The sequence below is a fragment of the Hakea prostrata genome, chromosome 6, assembly GCF_041222555.1.
Source record: "Hakea prostrata isolate BN-2017 chromosome 6, UWA_Hpros_2, whole genome shotgun sequence".
NCBI classification, from domain to species: domain Eukaryota; kingdom Viridiplantae; phylum Streptophyta; class Magnoliopsida; order Proteales; family Proteaceae; genus Hakea; species Hakea prostrata.
In genome coordinates, this window is record NC_142605.1 from 1508699 (window position 1) to 1526710 (window position 18012).

Here is an 18012-nt window from a genome sequence, read left to right on the forward strand (position 1 = left end):
TGGGTTTATTTTTAAGGAAATTTTTGGGTAAACTTCAAGAAAGGGTATCCCATTTGAGAACCTTGATTTTCTTTTATTTGTTGGATCCTTTCCAATGCCTTTATTGATTTTGAAATATTATTTTTTCTTTCTTAGCGTGAACCCCCCCATTCACTCTATGTTTCTTGAAACCAAATGGTGATGTTTTATGTCTTTGATCTTACCTAAAATCATGAGTTACCGTCTCCTTAATTTTCTACCTATCTTTATGATTGTGGGAAAGGTCTCACACCATTGTTACAACCTTTCCTTCTATCCCCATAATTTTTAGGTGAATCTCTTTTCCCTTTTCTCTCTGTGAATCTACCCTTGGGTTATTTTAAAGGAAATTTTAGGGTAACCTTCAAGAAAGGGTATCCAATTGAAAACCTTGTTTTCTCTCATTGTTAGACCCTTCCCAGTTCTTATTCTTGATTTTGAAATACTATTCTTTCTTTCCCTAGAGTGAATCCCCATTCTCTCTAGTCTCTCTATGAGATACACGTACTCTCTTCATTAAAACCCTAATTGTTATGGTTCGATTATAATTCTTTTCCTTTGATTTTATTTGATGCTTAGACCTTCTTAAATAGTCTTAGTATGTTTTTTGGGAACTCCCCTTCGAATTTCGGAGTAATCGGACTTCAAACGAAGAAGTTATGATCGATTTAGGGTTTGTTGTCGCGTACTATTCACTTGGTCGACTGGTTGGTCACTGGGCCAAGCTGCCAACCAATAGACCCACAAAGTCAATAACCTCAATTTTGCCCTATTTTGCTTCCGTTTCGTCTCCGATCGTTAGGGTTTGTTCCTTATGTTCAATACATGTTTGTTTAAGGTTATTTTGGTGATCTTGGACTTGCCCATTGATCTCTTTCTCGAAGTTTACGAAGTCAAATTCAAGGTGAGTACTCTGCTCACAATATGCATATTTTACATAAATTGTTATGATATGATTCGAATGCATGATTTACCTACTGTTGTTTTACTTTCTTTACATTATGTTACTTCGTAATTCCAGTAACATATTCATATTGTGATTTACATATTGGAATGAATCATGAATGATGTTGAATATGATTTGGACTTGATTGTGATATGTATGAAAGCATGATGTGATGTGAATGTCTAGGTTATGATTGGGGAATGGGGAATGCCCTTTTGGCGTTTTTGTCATTGGACACCAGTGGAGGTGGTATGGGACGCATTCCTATGGTGCCTCTTGGCGCTTTCCCTGATCACTGGGTGACATACCTAGGGCATGTCTAGAAGTGTTTGGTTAGGAAACCCTTGTCATATCTGAACCTATCGGAAGGGGAATTGAGACCTAGTGACCCGTGGCAGCAGTGGAGATTTGTGGGTGCTCAAGACCGGTACCAACCCATAAGAGGACATGAATCAAATTGTGGGGGCCATTCATTGGTAGGGTTGCATGTGGTAGACTTGGGTTCATGGGAGCTCAAGACCGGTAGCCAACTTGTGAGAGGACATGAGAGCTTCCCGTTTACTATGTGTGGATGACCAATAGGGTTAAGAGTCTACATAGCCAGGAAGGAGATGGTGACTCAAGTGGGAAAGGTGTCGGAAAGGATCGCGGGAAGCGAGGAATGGACATATCTAACCCTAAGTAGATGTGACCCAGTAGATAACTTGCATTGGGCTAAGATTATCCCCGTACGATGATGTGAGAGGGTGTTGACCTAAACCCCAACCAAGGATGTCCGGGAAGGTTTCAGGACCCATTTACCAAACGGAGAACCCAAGATGCCGGGAAGGCTGAGGGAGAGTGATTTCAGACCCACCCAGAGGAGTATAGTGCTATGACTTAAAGCGTGTCTGCCAATAGAGACCAGCATACATATATAGAGTTAGAAGCATACTTGCACATATTGTTTCATGTCATTGCATTTATGTTTGCCTTGGATTATGTGTGAAGATGTTTATTGTGGTTGGATTACTTGCTAAGTTCTTTTTGAGCTTACCCTTCGGGGGACATGTTTTTAGATGATATTGCAGGTACCAATGACTTTGAGAACCAAAACTATGAAGCCTCGGTGGGTGACTTGTTGGGTTTCCAAGATGTTGGTGACTACGAGCAATGCAGTGAAGCATACCCGTGTGATGATGGAGCACATCGGAATTAGCCGGATCTTGAAACTTTAATATTTTGTTTAGTATTAGAATGACTTATAATTTCCTTTCCTTTTCCTTCGGTTGTGATAGCTTAGAACTTGTTTTAGATTTCTGATCTACCTACCGCTTTGTTTGTGGAGTATATTTCTGCTATACTCTACTGTTATCTTTTGATTGGTATCTTGTTATCCGCACTCTGATATTCTTTTGTGATCCTTTTAAGATCCTTTCTTGACTTTTATTATTAAATTACTTGAATACAATGCTTTGTTCTTGCTTTTGATTATATTATTGTGCTAAGTGGATATGATCATTCCTAAATTTGATCTTCGAGGCTGTGGATCACACACTTGGGTATTCCAGATAGGGTACCAGCTGGGTGGATGTGACATCAACACTATTGTTGGCTGCCAAGAAGGAAAGAAGGCTCCTGACAACCCTCAAGACCTTACGAAGAGGAGGCAATGGCTCTAGGGCTATCGTTGGGTGGTATGAAGACTAGCGGCAGACATCGACAACTCAAAAGCTTCACAATAGGGAGGCAATGGCTTCCAGGGCTATTGATAGGGTTAAGGGTGACTATAGGTGGGGGCAATACCCCTATGAGGATTGCAGGGTTGAGAAAAGATTGGCGGTGATTTTGGAGAGGGGAGTAAGAGAGGAAAAAGTGAAGAAGGGATGCCGCGATGCTTAAGGTGGTTATTTTTAGGACTCCTCAGATATAAGTATGAAATATGTGGCTCTGATACCATGTTGAATGATTTGAGAAATCCTTAAATATGTTAAAGTGACGTAGCAGGCCTTTATTTGTATTAGTTATATGCAAAGGAGAAGACTAATATTCCCAATGTGGGACCATTACCATAAAACACCCTAATAGATTATTCTACCCTTATAAATAATACTACTAATATTGTTGCATTACAACAAATTCAACATGCCAACGATGCATGTCTACATCGACTTTGTAAATCTCTGGGTTGAGAGTTATCCACCATCACACGTCGATGTGAACCTCTGTGAAGTGCCTTAGGAACTTATCAGCTTCTAGCATCTGATGCCTCTGTAATTACATGTTGATGCATCCAAGTCTTTAATACCACTTGATGTAGCCTCAAAGATGAGGCCAATTATATTAAGGATCCTTGATAAATAGCAAACACTATTAGGGTGTAGGCGCCTGCAGCTAGGGCATTTGGGCGGGCTTCCACACCCTGTGGCTAAGGTTCTTTAAGGTCTTAGGGAATGTTAGTGTTGGAAGAGAAGACATACACAGTTTGGCCAACAGGGTCTATGGTTTAGATTCTTGAAACTCAATTTTCTAGGATTTCTGGGGATTGATTAGGGCTTCTACTAGGAATCGAGTGTTAGGAAAGGACAATGGGTAATTATTCCAAACAGGGGTGCGATTTGGTGGAGGAGATTGATAAAGAGTTTAGGGTTTAGGATAAAGAGGAAGGTATCACAGGCTAGAAGAGGGGAAAGAGAGAAAACATGCGATGGGATTAGGAAGGCAAAGGGGTAGGGTAAGTACTTACTGCTTCAAGAGATGAAGGATGCAGACTTTGCTGAAGAAAAACACCACAAGGCTGCCGCAGTCTTCCCTGCGTTAGGGAATGCCAGAATTCCCCGGCCAAACCTCTAATCCTATGTTTTAACTCCTTTCGATAAATTTATTCATAAAAGAAAATAATTTTGTTACAAACAATAGGCTGTATCTATAGAGTCTGTTAAACAAATCGTACCAGTAGTGTAGTACTCAACTTCAAAACCCAAATAAGTACTTCTAATCTAAATAGGACTCCTCCAATTAGGAGTCTTACTTATCTCAATGTACATTGACTCAAATTACAAAACTTAACACAATTTATAATACAACTGAACCTGACAGGCTTTGACTAGGATTGACCCAAAATTACCAAATTACTCTCCATGTGACCGAAATTCCCTATGCTGCTGACAGAGCCACAGGGTGTTTGGCAGCAACCCTGGACCTTCCTTGGGTCTTCATTGGATGGTTGTGGGATCCTCCATCTCATTCTAATCGTATTAGTGTCCCCTTCAAATTCAGTTTCCCTGTTTGACTGCTTCATTAGTGAAAGATTTCAAGCAATCTCCATTTAAGTTCCACCACTTAATCCTAAGGTAGTTAACCTCACCTTTTATAAATTCTTGGAGTGAGGCACACAGCCAAGACCACTAGTCTATGTTGTGCGGTTAAGCTTTCCTCAAGATAGAAGGTAATTCAATTATCCTATTCGACCTTCTAGTTAAGAAGAAATCTATTTGGCTTCTATGATGTCCACTTTTGAAGGTAATTAAATGCTCCTCTCTCTTTCAAAAGTGAGTATTTACAATAGATAAATCAAAAGCAGCAGTAAATCTAAAACAGAAATCCTTTCCTCAATCTTCTCTCCAAACTCCTTGATGTACACTTTAATAGTCTCGTTGACCTTTCCCAATATGTCCATTTAGATAACCCCCTATGATAATCTTTTCTCTTGGATGGAGTATGGTAAGAATTATAATGTGAGAAAAGACAGAACATGTTATGCAATAAAGTTCAAATTCATAAAGTTTTCAAACACTTGTTTAATTGCCACTAATGTTATACTTACATATGATGTCATGTACTATTCTTAATCTCAGCTCTAGTAGTTTCAATTCTTCAGTAGTATATGTGAATTGTGTAGGAGTAGGGATTTAATACTTACATATGATGTACTATTCTTAATCCCAACTCTATTACTTTCAATTCTTCAGTTGTGTATCTGAATTGTGTAGGAGTAGAGACTGTGAAAGGTGATTTCTGATCAATGGTCATGAGGGAAGACTTTATGCCCTGTTCAGGTTTGGGTAATCATATAGACTGATAGATAGGGAGAGAGAGAGAGACAGACAGACACACAGACACAGACAGGAACACACACAGATTGGGGGGGGGGCGCAGGAGGGATGGTGGGAAACAGAAAGTAGACAAAATATAATCCGACAACTGCCAAAATGAGGAAAGACAATTAAATGTTCTCATTGGCGCTCTCAATGTAAATCATTCAATATTGATTTGTTACACGCCTTTTTCCCTTGTTTTATTTTGAAAGATTATTGTTCATGTGTATAAGCATTAACACGTTCTAGCAAGCAAGAAAAATACCATACAGAATCCAATTCGTGAACACTGGATTGAGCATTTTAATAAAGCTTATTCGAAAAATGGTGCAGTAACAAATATTACCTGATCACCGAAAACTCTAAGCAAAATCTCTCTCTCTTTCTCCATTGAACTGTGTGAAATACCAAACTTATGAGAAGCCCTAGCAAGAGAAGAATCAGATCCCTGATTCTCATTCCCGTATCTGCAACAATCCTCAGCCAATTTTCTCACTAGGAATGCAATATGCAGTTGTACATGTCAGCTTGCTGATAAGGAGGACAACCATACAATGGTGGATCATAATGATGCTCACCTATTTCCATTTGCTTTGAACTAGCCGCAATAAAACCTTCAACGCCCCTAACAATGTCCTTCTGGAGGTGCTGAATAACACTTAAGAACAAAAGGTGAGAATGTGCTTATGTTTTTCCAGTAAATCAGGTAAATTGCAATTGGAAGCAAGGTTCCAAATCTTGGTTCTGAGGTCAGTTTGAGGCTGCTCAAAACCAAGTCGTGCTGGAAGTCTGGAACTCATTTCAAGGTTTTAACACTGGGTGTCAACCCTGGACTCCCTGGGCTGAAACCAAGGTTGAAAGATTTAGTTTCATTTTGGCAAAACTAAAACATTTCTGCCAGTTTCAACCGAGATTTATTTGCAGGCTGTCTGAAATTTGTCTAACTTGAGAAATGCAAGAATCATCGACAAAAAGAATTGATGACTGCACACCTTAGCTGCTCTGGTAGAATTGTATAGATATTGAAGTTGTTGGTGGCACTGAATTTCCGCTTCATCAGGTATAACAGCTTCATTAGCTGGATGTCGCAATTGCTTCAGAACGGCCTACAAAGTAATGAAAACCCAAGTTTACAGCATGGTTTTGGGGAAAAACTCAAGCAAAAGATTCAAATATTATATGCTAGAAAATAAAAATTGGTGAAGGCATTCTCTCTGCTTCAATAGAACCTGCAACTTGAAACATAACCATTGCAAGAATCACTATCAATAGATATCAACACAAAGTATGATCCATTGTGTTTAGATGACCAACATACAGCAATTTTCATTTCCAAAATCCACAATTTGGTGAAACATATTGTTACGATCCTCTGTTTAAAGGTAGACCCATCGAGGGAGGTAATTGAAAGGAAATGATGGGGTAAAATGTTATAGTGGTAATCAGGTCATGGACGGTACATATTAGAGGGTAGAATGGGCATAACAATGGGATAATAGCCCTAACTATAAATGTAAGTGTGGCAAGTAATTGAGGGGGAGGAAGAATATTGTTCTTGTCTCTTGTCTCTAGCTCTCGTTTATGTGCTCTTCTTCTTCCCCAACCCTGTTTCATTCTGAAATCTATCCCTAACCCTCTTAATTTCTTCTTTTCTCTAAGCTTCAGATACGGAATCATATCATTGGTCCGACCTGCCGGATCGGATGGACATCGATGTGCAAGCATGGAAAGTGGAGCATCAAGCAAGGAGAGCAGAGTTTCGTGAGATCACAAAGATGATGTTTACCCTCATTTCTTCAATAAATAGGAAGCTTGATCAATTTCTCACAGAAAGGGGCATAGCTCCCTTACCTGAACCGTTTCCACAGCCTCCACCCGAAATGTTACTTAGTGCGACAGGGTTGTCGGCGTTCGAGGTGGAGCAGTACAAAGATAAATCGCAGAATGACTGCCTTGTCTTGGATGGGGTACAGGTTGATTCGAGCAATGCACAAGGTGAGTTGGGCAATGGTTTAAGTAGTAGTGATTCAAGCATTGTACATGGTGAGTTGAGCAGGAGTGCGGTGAACAACGTTACCGTGGTGGCAGATCAGGTAGTGTGCTCTGAGGGAGGGAGGAAATGGCAATTGATCGCTAGACAACATGAGATTCAAAAACCAAAAGGAGAAGTCACCGGAAAAATCAATCCAAGGTACACCGATGACCATCGCACATTTTTTCCTATCACTGGGGTTTTTCAGAGCCGATTTACTCAAGGGACCATCAGGATGGACTCCCCGTTTAGTGATTTCAACAAAACGACAGATGCAAATCTGAGAATGACGTTGATCGTCTCTAAGGTCAGAACCGAGACTCACAATGAAGGACAGGAGAAACAACACCGAGACAGCGAGATTGAAGGCTGGGCGACACTCCCTCCGGCAAAACCTCCATGGCCAAAGGTAGAAATCGCAGTGGGGAGAGGCGAACGACGGCGAAACCAACAAGGTAAGCCGCGAGCGGCAGCGAAACCCCCATGACAGAGAAAAGAAGCTACTGCTAGAAGGAGGAACCGGTGGCATCCTCATAAGAAGCGACTTCTGCGATGGAATCTTGGGATAAGCACCACCCGCACTCTATTGCCGTCTTTAGTTAGAGAGGTGAAGAATTCGATCATGGCAGCAGAGGTGGTTTGGGTCACGATTTGGGTTTGGATTGCTGGAGAGGAGAGGAAAGGAATTGGACCAATGGCTCAAATTCAAACGTGGTTCGGTTTGGTTAGATCCCTGACTATGGGTCGATCTTTGTTGTTAGCCTAGAGAGTTAAAGGAGAGAAGCAGGTCTTTAGAAGTCCATTTAACAAAAACAAAATGCAACCCACGTACCTGAGTCACAGGCTGAAGCTTCACGATTCAAGTTATGGACGCATTACAAATTGTAATTTCAAGCCAATCATGTCAATTGGGTTAGTTGCTGCTCAACTAGGGGCCCAGTGTTTACAGCTTCACATACGGCCCATACAGGGATTAAAATGGGCAAAAAGACCCAGCCCAAACTGTAAGATCGGGGAAGCAAAGGCCCAAAGCCCACACAACTATTTTACTAAGCCTACCAAGAAGGGGCATTTGCAAAAATTAATTGTTTATTCTTCTTCCTTACTCATCATTATGCTCAAGGATGTGGTGCTACACCAAGGGAAGCCGCAAGTGGTGTTGCTGGTGGAGACCTCAGCGCCAACGACGGAGGAGTGGCTTCTTGCCTCTGGCAGACCAGCTCGCGCTGGAGAGTCTTCTATGGTTGCATAGACACTTGACTTGGCAGCACTGGTATCGAATTGTTCTCGCAGTTAGTACTCAATGGGCAGTTTTCATGGGCAAGGAACAGAAATCTTCAAAATATTATGAGATCCCTGCTGGTAAAGTTATTCTTACCATCCCACGGAGGCCCGGTTTGCGTTCTTAGAAGGTGGCAAGACGTTTTTCGGTCGTAACCCTCTTGCCCAACACTTTCTCAGTCATTTTCGCCATCTCAATCTCTCCTTCTGGCGGCTCAACTATACCGGTGTTTCCTTCACTCTCACAACCTCATTCTCTTCTTTGAATGCTGGATATAAAACTAAGGTTCTGGTGTCTTGGGAGCTCAAAAAGACAGCCGGTAAGGATCGAGCTCCAACAGACTGTACCAAGCCATGGTTGCCGAAAATTTCGGAAGCAGGGGATCAAATTAGAGTGTGGTTTCTCACCTTTGTAGTGGGCTTGCATGATTGTGTCCTAGATAGAACAATTGATGGAATTTGAGTCTCTTCTCCTCGCTTAGTTGGTATGACAGAAAAGGTGAATTTTGCTCTCTATCTTACCGTAAGGTTTGATGATGTTATTAAAGCCAAGAAGCAGGCTGCGAAGGACTGGATTCGTGAAGAGAACAAATTCAGGGCTTTGCTTGCCTTCAAGAAACTGAAGGCACAGGAGGAATTATGGAAGCAAGTTGATAAGTGGGTGATTAATGGGAAACAACAGTTGGCAGACATTGCACTCGCCAACAAGCAGAAGATTGCATTTGCGAGCTTGAAGGCCGGCATTAATGTTTTTAGGTCTATACAGAGTGCAATCAATTTGGAGGGTCTTAAAAAACTGATGAATGGTACAAATGAAGCTACAGCTTATCAAGATGAAGTAAATGTGATATTAAGGGAGAAACTAGCTGCAGAAGATGATGGAAGTAGAGTCCTATTCTGATGGCAAACTCGATGGTATGATCATGTGTCAGAGGCTTTACAGAAATTCTTGGGAAAGAAAAATGTGCTGGACCTTATAAATTTTGGGGGTTCACGTGGAGGTTCCTATGCTAGGATTCGACCAGATCACAGGGCAATTGGAACAATAATAAAGACAACTATGGTGGGGCAGTTCCAGATTAGAGATATGACATATGCAGATTGCATAAGTTGTAATGAAGGTATTGTTCTATTTGTTTTGGTTACATTGGGAACTTCAGTCTCCTACTCTACAGTGACATATGGTGCTTTCGATGGGTTCTTGTTATCAACTTATTTTGAGATAAGTATAATACTAATTTTGTTTGTGCTGTGGGGAAAGTACCTGGGAATTCTTGCCATGGACAAAACATCCGCTGCTATCAAGGAGTTGGTAGACTTTGCACTAGCAATGGCTCAATTGCTTGTCAAAGATGCAAGTGGGACATGTGGTCAAGAAAGGGAGATGGTTGCCTTGCTAATTCAAGTGGATGACACATTAAAATTTCTTCCCGGTTCCAAGGTTCTAGTTGGTGCATTTGTGTGGGTCTCAAGATATGTTGCTGTGAGTATAGTAATTGGAAAATCTGATCCTCTATCCTTGGTTATTGGTGGCCCAATGAATTTTCATGGAGCTCTACATGCACAGACCATGCCCTGCTTGGCTATACTTTTGAGGTGTTGTTTGCTTTATCCTTCAATGGCGCTTATGGTGGTTGTTTCAATACTGAATTGGGGGATGTTACATCTGAACCTTGAGGACAAGGTTCTCTCATAAGGGGTCGGCAATGTTACGATCCTATTTAAAGGTAGACCCATCGAGGGAGGTAATTGTAAGGAAATGATGGGGTGAAATGTTATAGTGGTAATCAGGTCATGGACGGTACATATTAGAGGGCAGAATGGGCATAACAATGGGATAGTAGCCGTAACTATAAATGTAAGTGTAGCAAGTAATTGAGGGGGAGGAAGAATATTGTTCTTGTCTCTTGTCTCTAGCTCTCGTTTATGTGCTCTTCTTCTTCCCCAACCCTGTTTTCATTCTGAAATCTGTCCCTAACCCTCTTAATTTCTTCTTTTCTCTAAGCTTCAGATACGGGATCGTATCACATATCATGTCTCTCATAGCAATAGACAAGAACAAACTCTCGGAAATTTAGCAGGAGTTTTCTCGTTTCATTAAAAATCACAATGGCCAGTGGCCAGAATTCTCCCACGATCTATCCAAGCCCTAAATATTCAGTTATTCCCTTATCACATATGCTCAAATGACCACCTATACAGATATTGATATTGGGTTGTAAGACTGATTAGGCGTACAAGTGTGTCCAAAGGGAAAACACTAAACAAGGGTTTTGTAGAAGCATAAAGCAGACAACCATGCATTTAAAACATGATAAACCAAAAGGTAAAAGACTGTTTACTCCCCTCTTAGTTAGACTAATGACATATATATATCATAGTTAGACGCCTAGGCGTCGCTTAATCGTCGCCTCGGCGTCTGGGTTCCTTCGGAGCGCCTCAAATTGGCGTCACCTTATTTTTAGGCAATAAGGCGTCTGCTTTTTTTTCTTTCTTTTTTAAATCACGAGAAAGATGCCTAATCGAAGGCATATATTGAAATACTTATTAGATTCCAATTGTAAAGTATCTATTGTTTGAACCTATATGCATATGTATAATGACGCTACATGTGATCAAATGTTAAAATAAAAATAAAAACAAACAAAATTGAAAGAGATTAAGTTCTTGACTCAAGTCTTACACTCTCACTCTCACTCTAATCCCTAATCTCTAACTCTCTTCTTCTCTTCCATTCCCGCAGCGACACTCCGGCAAGTAGTGGTCAGTGACAAGCAACTTCTTCTCTTCCTTTTTTCTTGTGACTTTTTATTTAGGACCTATTATGTGTGGTTTGTAGTATGTTGAATGACTTAAGGTAGTCTGATATTAGTTTTTTTATTATATAAGATATGATAGATTTAAAGTGAATGAGATGTACACTAAAAATTTCACTTTAAACGCCTCAACCGCCTCAAAAGCGCCTCGGAGGACGCCTCGTCGACTCATCGCCTCAATTAGCCTAAACCGCCGCCGCGGCGCGGCGCGAGAAAAAAAAAAAAAAAAAAAAAAAAAAAAAAAAAATATATATATATATGTCGCCGTGACAACTATTATATATATATATATATATTCTCACATAATGTTGTATATCATTTCAGTATTGCATCCAACCATGTAGGTCTCAAAAAGAGTTGAAATCTAGTTGAGAGTAAACAGAAATGCATTCCTTGGCCCAAAAGGAAATGCAGAAAGCATCCTGCTTTGCAATGCAACTTCCAAAGCGCGCTTGGCCATAAGTCTCGGTTGGCTCGATGTGAGTATGCGGGAGCCCTATAGGCCTTGTGTTTTGCGTCTGTTTATTTCAGATATATTAGTTAAAATACTCTTAGAGCATTAGGCATATTTTGCATCTTAGTATAGGTTTGCATAGTTCGATCCAGCGAACTTTAAACCTTCTGGATTACATATCTAAAACTAAAATGTTATGGTATCAGAGCCGTTACTTTCTCTGTGACTGTGTAAAAGTAGGATTGCATCGCATAATTACGACATGAAACAAGCCCTCAATTTAAGCAATGTATTTCGTTTATCAGATGTTTTTTATGCTTATAGATAGATTAACCATTTATGGTGATTTCAGTTTACAATTAAGTTTTATGAAAGATTACTACAAGTCTTTCGTCAAATTCATTGTTTACATTGAAGATTCAGACTTACATGTACTTCCTAAAGAAGTAAAAGATCTATCTTCCAAAAATGCATGGATAATTACCAAAATGTGCATTTTGATTTAGATCCGTATGTAAAAAGATATATGGAGGCTCGGTGGAAATATACTTTACGCACGCCTGAAAGTAGATTAGGTCAATTATTTCATCAAAATGATTGATTATATTATCCATCTTTTGATAACAATGATTAAGCATATTCTTGCTTTAGAGATTATTGAAGATATCAGAATTTCTGATTATAATTTTGAAGGTTTTGTTGAAGATATAGAAGAACAATATAGTTTTTCTGATACCTATAACTCTGAAGACTATTATAACGCAGATGTAAAAGATTATCTAGATGATGAGTGGTATTACTAATCTAAAAAGAATAGAACACCTAAATCTCGAGATTTCAGATACTATAGGACAAACTGTCTTTACTATAGACAGATATAAGCTTTGTTGTTATTTTGGGTCTATACATTTTAGACACAAACTACACATGAAAGATTCTGATAATATATGTGAAGTACTTAACTCATTAATAGACTTGATTATCAATCTAAGTTTAAGTCTCGAAGATAATTGGGGTAAGATTCAAAACACAATAGATAAAATAGCTGATATCATAGGAGATAAAAATAAAATATTAAAACAGATAAACCAAACCCTTGATTTGGAGAAAGATAATACACAGATTCTTAAAAATGTAGATTACATAAATCATAAGATTGAAGATTATAGAAAAATAATCTTAAACCTTGATTTATCAAAGATTCCTTCTAAGAATGAAATAAGAGAATTGATCCACCAACTAAGATTAAGAGAACCTAAAGATATAGAAAGGCAAACTTTAGCAAATCTAGAAAACCTAGAAGCTAAAGCCCAAAAAATGAGCCTCCAAAGGCAGCAAGAATCTGAAGAGTTCAGGAAGAGAATGTCTTTGATAGATACAAAAATAGATAACCTTGAAAAGTTAACCAAAAGATTATTTGGAATATGAGCCTTTCTTCCAGCATAGATTATCTGAGAGTTAAAGAAAGATTGAAAGAATTTTATTGGGGAGACCTACCTGAAGAAAATGTAGGTATAACCAAATTCAAAGCAGTAGGGGTTCCAGATACAATTATCATAGTTCAAAATAACATTGAACTAGAAATGCTAAAGATCATCATAGAAAAGCTTGATAGGATAGAATCCAAGATTAGTCAACCAGGTACTGTTTCAAGTGCTGAAATTGAAAATTTAAATGCATCCTTGGACAGATTAAGAGTTACTGAAAATGGTAAAAAACCTAAAGGAGACTTTATTAAGTATTCTTAAGATAAAACTTTCAGATTTGGCCCATATTTCTCAAAATGAGTATTAGACCATTCACTGGAAGGTCCAATTCTGTAACCAAATCAAGTGGATATGAATCAAGTGGTTCAAACGATTCTGAGTCTACCATAGGAAGAATCTTCAGGAGATTTAAGCCTTCTAGTAGTCAGAATCTTGCACTAGAAGAAATAATAGATATAGATCAAAATATTCAAAGCTTTAGAAATAACTGATTAAGTTTATTAAAACTAGAAGAGTTGTATGCATGTAATGGTTTCCTTAAGGACACCGGCTTAGTAAGAGCTTATCAAGAACATCCTATGAAAGTCACAGTAAGAAAAGTAAGTGTGATCCAGGTCTTGTCAGATGAAACCTTGGGAAAGTTAAGATTGCACAAAAAGATGAATTTGTTACACCTTGGTGTTATCGTAATAGGCATTAAGGGACTAACAAGAAAAAATTTGGGCACAAAAGTTTTAGTAGCCCTGACAGATGATGGGTGGCAAAATCCCACAGAATCCATCATAGCAGTTACTGAAGTAGATATGAATAACAATATAGGATTGTTCTATATATTGCCCCAGATTTTATGAAAAATATAAAAGATGCCTGTCAAATAAGACTAAAAATTATGACAAAAGGTTATGAGAGTTATGTTGGACATAACCTTTTGGTTTGTGTAGGATTTATGGGAAAAACCTCTAATAATTCTACAATTAAGTTTAATGTCCAGATAGACGATGTTATCCAAGGAATAGCATCAAAACATATAGCTTTACAAAAACCAGCCATAATTGATCCAATAAAATTGGCAGGATTAGAATGGGATGTTACATAACTCATCCACCAAAAGGATAACAAGATAATCACTCCAACGGAGAATACCTTATACCAAGATTCACAAAGAAACACTTTACTTAGGTTCCATAATTATTTGGAAACCCAACAAAGGGTATCCACAGATACAAGAGATGAAGATAGTAACAGCATCAGATCATAATTTGAGTAAGATTAGATGAACAGAGAAACAAAGAACCTATGTGAGATAAGAGAAAGAGCTATAAAAAGAGGAGATGAAAGGATAAGATTAATGGCTGAAGAAGTCCTCAAAGGAAGAGGAATTATATTTGAACAAGAAAGATATAATGAAGCTGCAAAATTAGATGATGAATCTTCTGAAAAGGATGAAATTCGATCGGTTCCTGAGTCTACAAGCTCTAGCATCAAAATTAGAATGGATAGGCAAGAAGTGGACATGAACCAGATTCCATCAGATTTGGAAGACATCGGAGAAGAATTAGATAAGGATAACCATATAGGGATGAACCTACAGGGTGCTCCATATGATCCCAATAGACCATATGGACCAAATAATTCAGATATGAGATTTGGAGATAGACCCATGTAAAAGATAGAAAAATTGGATTATGATCTCGAAAAAATAGGATCAGGAGATATGATTAGGCCCCGAGGAAGAGAAATGCCTGTAGAACCTCCAATTAGATTAGGATTAGATTATATCACAGGAACAGGAAGGTTACTAAACCTAGGACATCATGATCCTCAAAGATGGGACAGTGTCATAGATGTTTGGAAGCAGAATGTCATTAACGAATTCTTTAAAGACACTCGTAATTGGACAGCAGAAGAGATGTATAGATATTTGGAAACCTTTTTGGGAGAATCCATGAAAGCTAATTGGGAAAGATTTAAGAGTGAATACCCACAAGTATTTACTGGACTTGTAAACCTGGGAGTAAACCCTTATAATTTTACAAGTTACATCCACATGATGTGTACAGGAAAAGATCCCAACAGTGCACAAACTAAGATTCAAGCTATGGCTTTAACTAACCTTGAACAGTTAAGCCTCCAAAGCTATAGATATATAAAGCCATTTCTTAAGTTGTATTACTACTACACGAGTATAAGTGGTAATATTTTTACTAAATAAATAATGGATAAGTTATTCAAAAAACTACCAGGACCCCTTGGAACAAAGATTAAAGATAGTTGGACTCCAGTAGATAACAAGCCAGCTAAAGAAAATGTATGTATAAGAATTACACATATTATTACAAAGCTCGTGGAGGAATGTACTTTCATACAAATACAAAGACAGTTTCAAAGTACAGACTTTGGATTCTGCAAAGACATCTTCACCACTCAGGCGTTTGGTGAAAGAAATCAAGATATTAAACCTAGAAGAAAACCCAGATACATCCAAGCTCCTAGGAGACCACAAATAAGTTATTATGAAAAACCTAAACGAAGATATTACCAAGATAAGAGAAATTGGTATTTAAGAAAATCTAATAGAAGAAAACCTTTTCTAGATCCCCAAAGACATGCAAGAAGATATAATCCCAACAGAAACTATAAAACCAAACTAGCATGTTATAATTGCGGAGATACTTGACATTTGGTCAAAGAATGTCCTAAGTTAGTTAATACAAATAGCAAGAGAGCAATGGTAGTACAAAATACCAATGAATGTTTAATTGCCGTAGAATAAGAGATGTCAGACCAAGAATCTGTTTATAGTGTTGTATTAGTAGAAATACCTGATACCCAGGAAGAAGATATTGAACCATATCCAAACTTGATTAACCAACTTGTTAATCCCACAGAGTTACATATTCGAATGAACAAGATACAATGTGAAAATGATAAGCATCTCTGGAAACACAAAGGTGGTAGATACCACGTAGCTTGTTCAGGTTGTAAAAAATACCAAGGATTAGATTTAGGATACCAATGCAGAAATTGCCTTAACGAAATATGCAAATTTTGTATAGATAATTCTGTAATTCTTATTGAAGAAAGGAAAAATAGAATTACTATTCCAGAATTACAAGAAAAAAGAGATTCTACAAGATTAGAATTGGTACAAGATGAATTAGCAATTATCAATGCAAAAATTGATAAAGATCCAGATCCAGATATACGATGGTTTTCTGAGGTCGCATTACACCCCAGAAAAGCTACAAAGTATAGTTTAGGATATCACATATGCATCCCATATGATTGTATTCTTGAGCCTCATAAGATAACCATCATTGACACATTTGTTACTTACACCATAAGTAATAAATTTGGCATGATAATTAAGGATAGATCTTATTATGCCTCGTAAGGAGTTCAAATTCTTGGAGGAGTTTTAGATGCGGATTATACAGACCCTATAAAGATTTGTATGATGAATTATAGTGATCAAGAAATATCTGTCACTAAAGGTGAAAAGTTGCCCAAGCCATAATTATACCTAATTATGGTATTGGACCTGAGGTTATACGAAGAGGAGGTTTTGGTTCTACTAATCAACCAAGCCCTTCAGCACAAATTCCTAGTGAAATACAGATCCCTCTTTGCCAAACAAAAGAAAATCTAAAATCAATAGAAGTAGAATGCCAAGTTAAAGTTGGAACTAAAATAGTTTCCTTAATCGGAATAATAGATACAGGGTGTACAGTAAGTACACTGAACCCTAAATGGTTCGATGAACCTCAATTTCTAGTAGATATTCCTCCTATTATTAGTAGAGGAATAGATGGCATACCCCATACTACAGATAAGATGTTGAAAAACCCGTTGATTAGTTTCAAAACTAATTGCGGACAAAGCCAATGGTTTCAGATGGGCCAAGTCTGTCCAAGACCCACTCACCTCTTGATTGGACTTAATTTTATCTTAAGTTTCCATGGTGCTCTCCAAATTAACAAGCACCATGTTCAGATCAATAGGCAGAGTGTTATGATTCCTACTTTGCCTTATTCAGACCCTCAGAGTTGCGAGCGAACCGTGGTGGATAAGGTAAAGGTACCTCCCAACTGTAAATGCAAAATCCCTGGTTCTTGTAAAATTGCTTCAGATATAGAGGAAGATGAAAATTTCGAATTTAGAATAGAACAAGAATTACTTGAGGAAGAATATGAGTTTGATTCTTGTTATGAGATAGACCAAGACTACCTAGATTTTAGAAGATTTGAATCTAATTTCCATGAGCTCACGATACAGAAAGTTTTAGAAAAATTAGAAACATCAAAGATTATACAAGATAAAAACCCATTAGAATATTGGCATATAGATAAGCCAATAATTGAGTTAAAAATTAAGAACCAAGATATGAGAATTGTTACAGGAAACCCTAAGTACAATTCTAAAGATGATGAAGAATTTGACAAGCACCTTAAGGAGCTTAAAGAACTTGGATTGAAACAAGATTCTAACAGCCCTCACAGATCAGCTGCTTTTATAGTAATTAAGGAGTCAGAAAAGAAGAGAGGAAAAAGTAGAATGGTGATAAACTACAAAAGATTGAACGACAATACCGAGGATGATGCATACAACATCCCCATGAGAGATTTCCTTGTCTCATTAATAGACAGAGCAAAGATATTCAGCAAGTCCGATCTTAAACCTAGATTCCACCAGATAAAAGTCCACAAAGATTCGATTCCATGGACTGCTTTCACAACAAGCAGAGGACATTATGAATGGAATGTAATGCCCTTTGGACTAAAGAATGCTCCTTCTGTATTCCAGCGCAGAATGGATCAGATATTTTTAGACTATAAAGAATTTATTGCAGTCAATATAGATGACATTCTAGTCTATAGTAAAAATGAGAAACAGCCTGTTGAG

The 18012-nt window shown here is 38.1% G+C and overlaps 1 protein-coding gene across 5 annotated transcripts in view; it reads right to left on the reverse strand.

Annotated features, from left to right (window-relative positions):
* Nucleotides 1–18012, reverse strand: part of LOC149012085 (SH3 domain-containing protein 1-like) — a 137912-nt gene that overhangs the window by 93051 nt on the left and 26849 nt on the right. For all 5 annotated transcript variants that reach the window (XM_089159512.1, XM_089159509.1, XM_089159511.1 and 2 more), the window contains 3 exons: nucleotides 6033–6146; nucleotides 5619–5688; nucleotides 5387–5535 (listed from right to left, as the gene is read on the reverse strand). In XM_089159512.1, the coding sequence (XP_089015638.1) occupies nucleotides 5387–5535; nucleotides 5619–5688; nucleotides 6033–6146 (333 nt within the window). The remainder of the gene's footprint in view (nucleotides 1–5386; nucleotides 5536–5618; nucleotides 5689–6032; nucleotides 6147–18012) is intronic.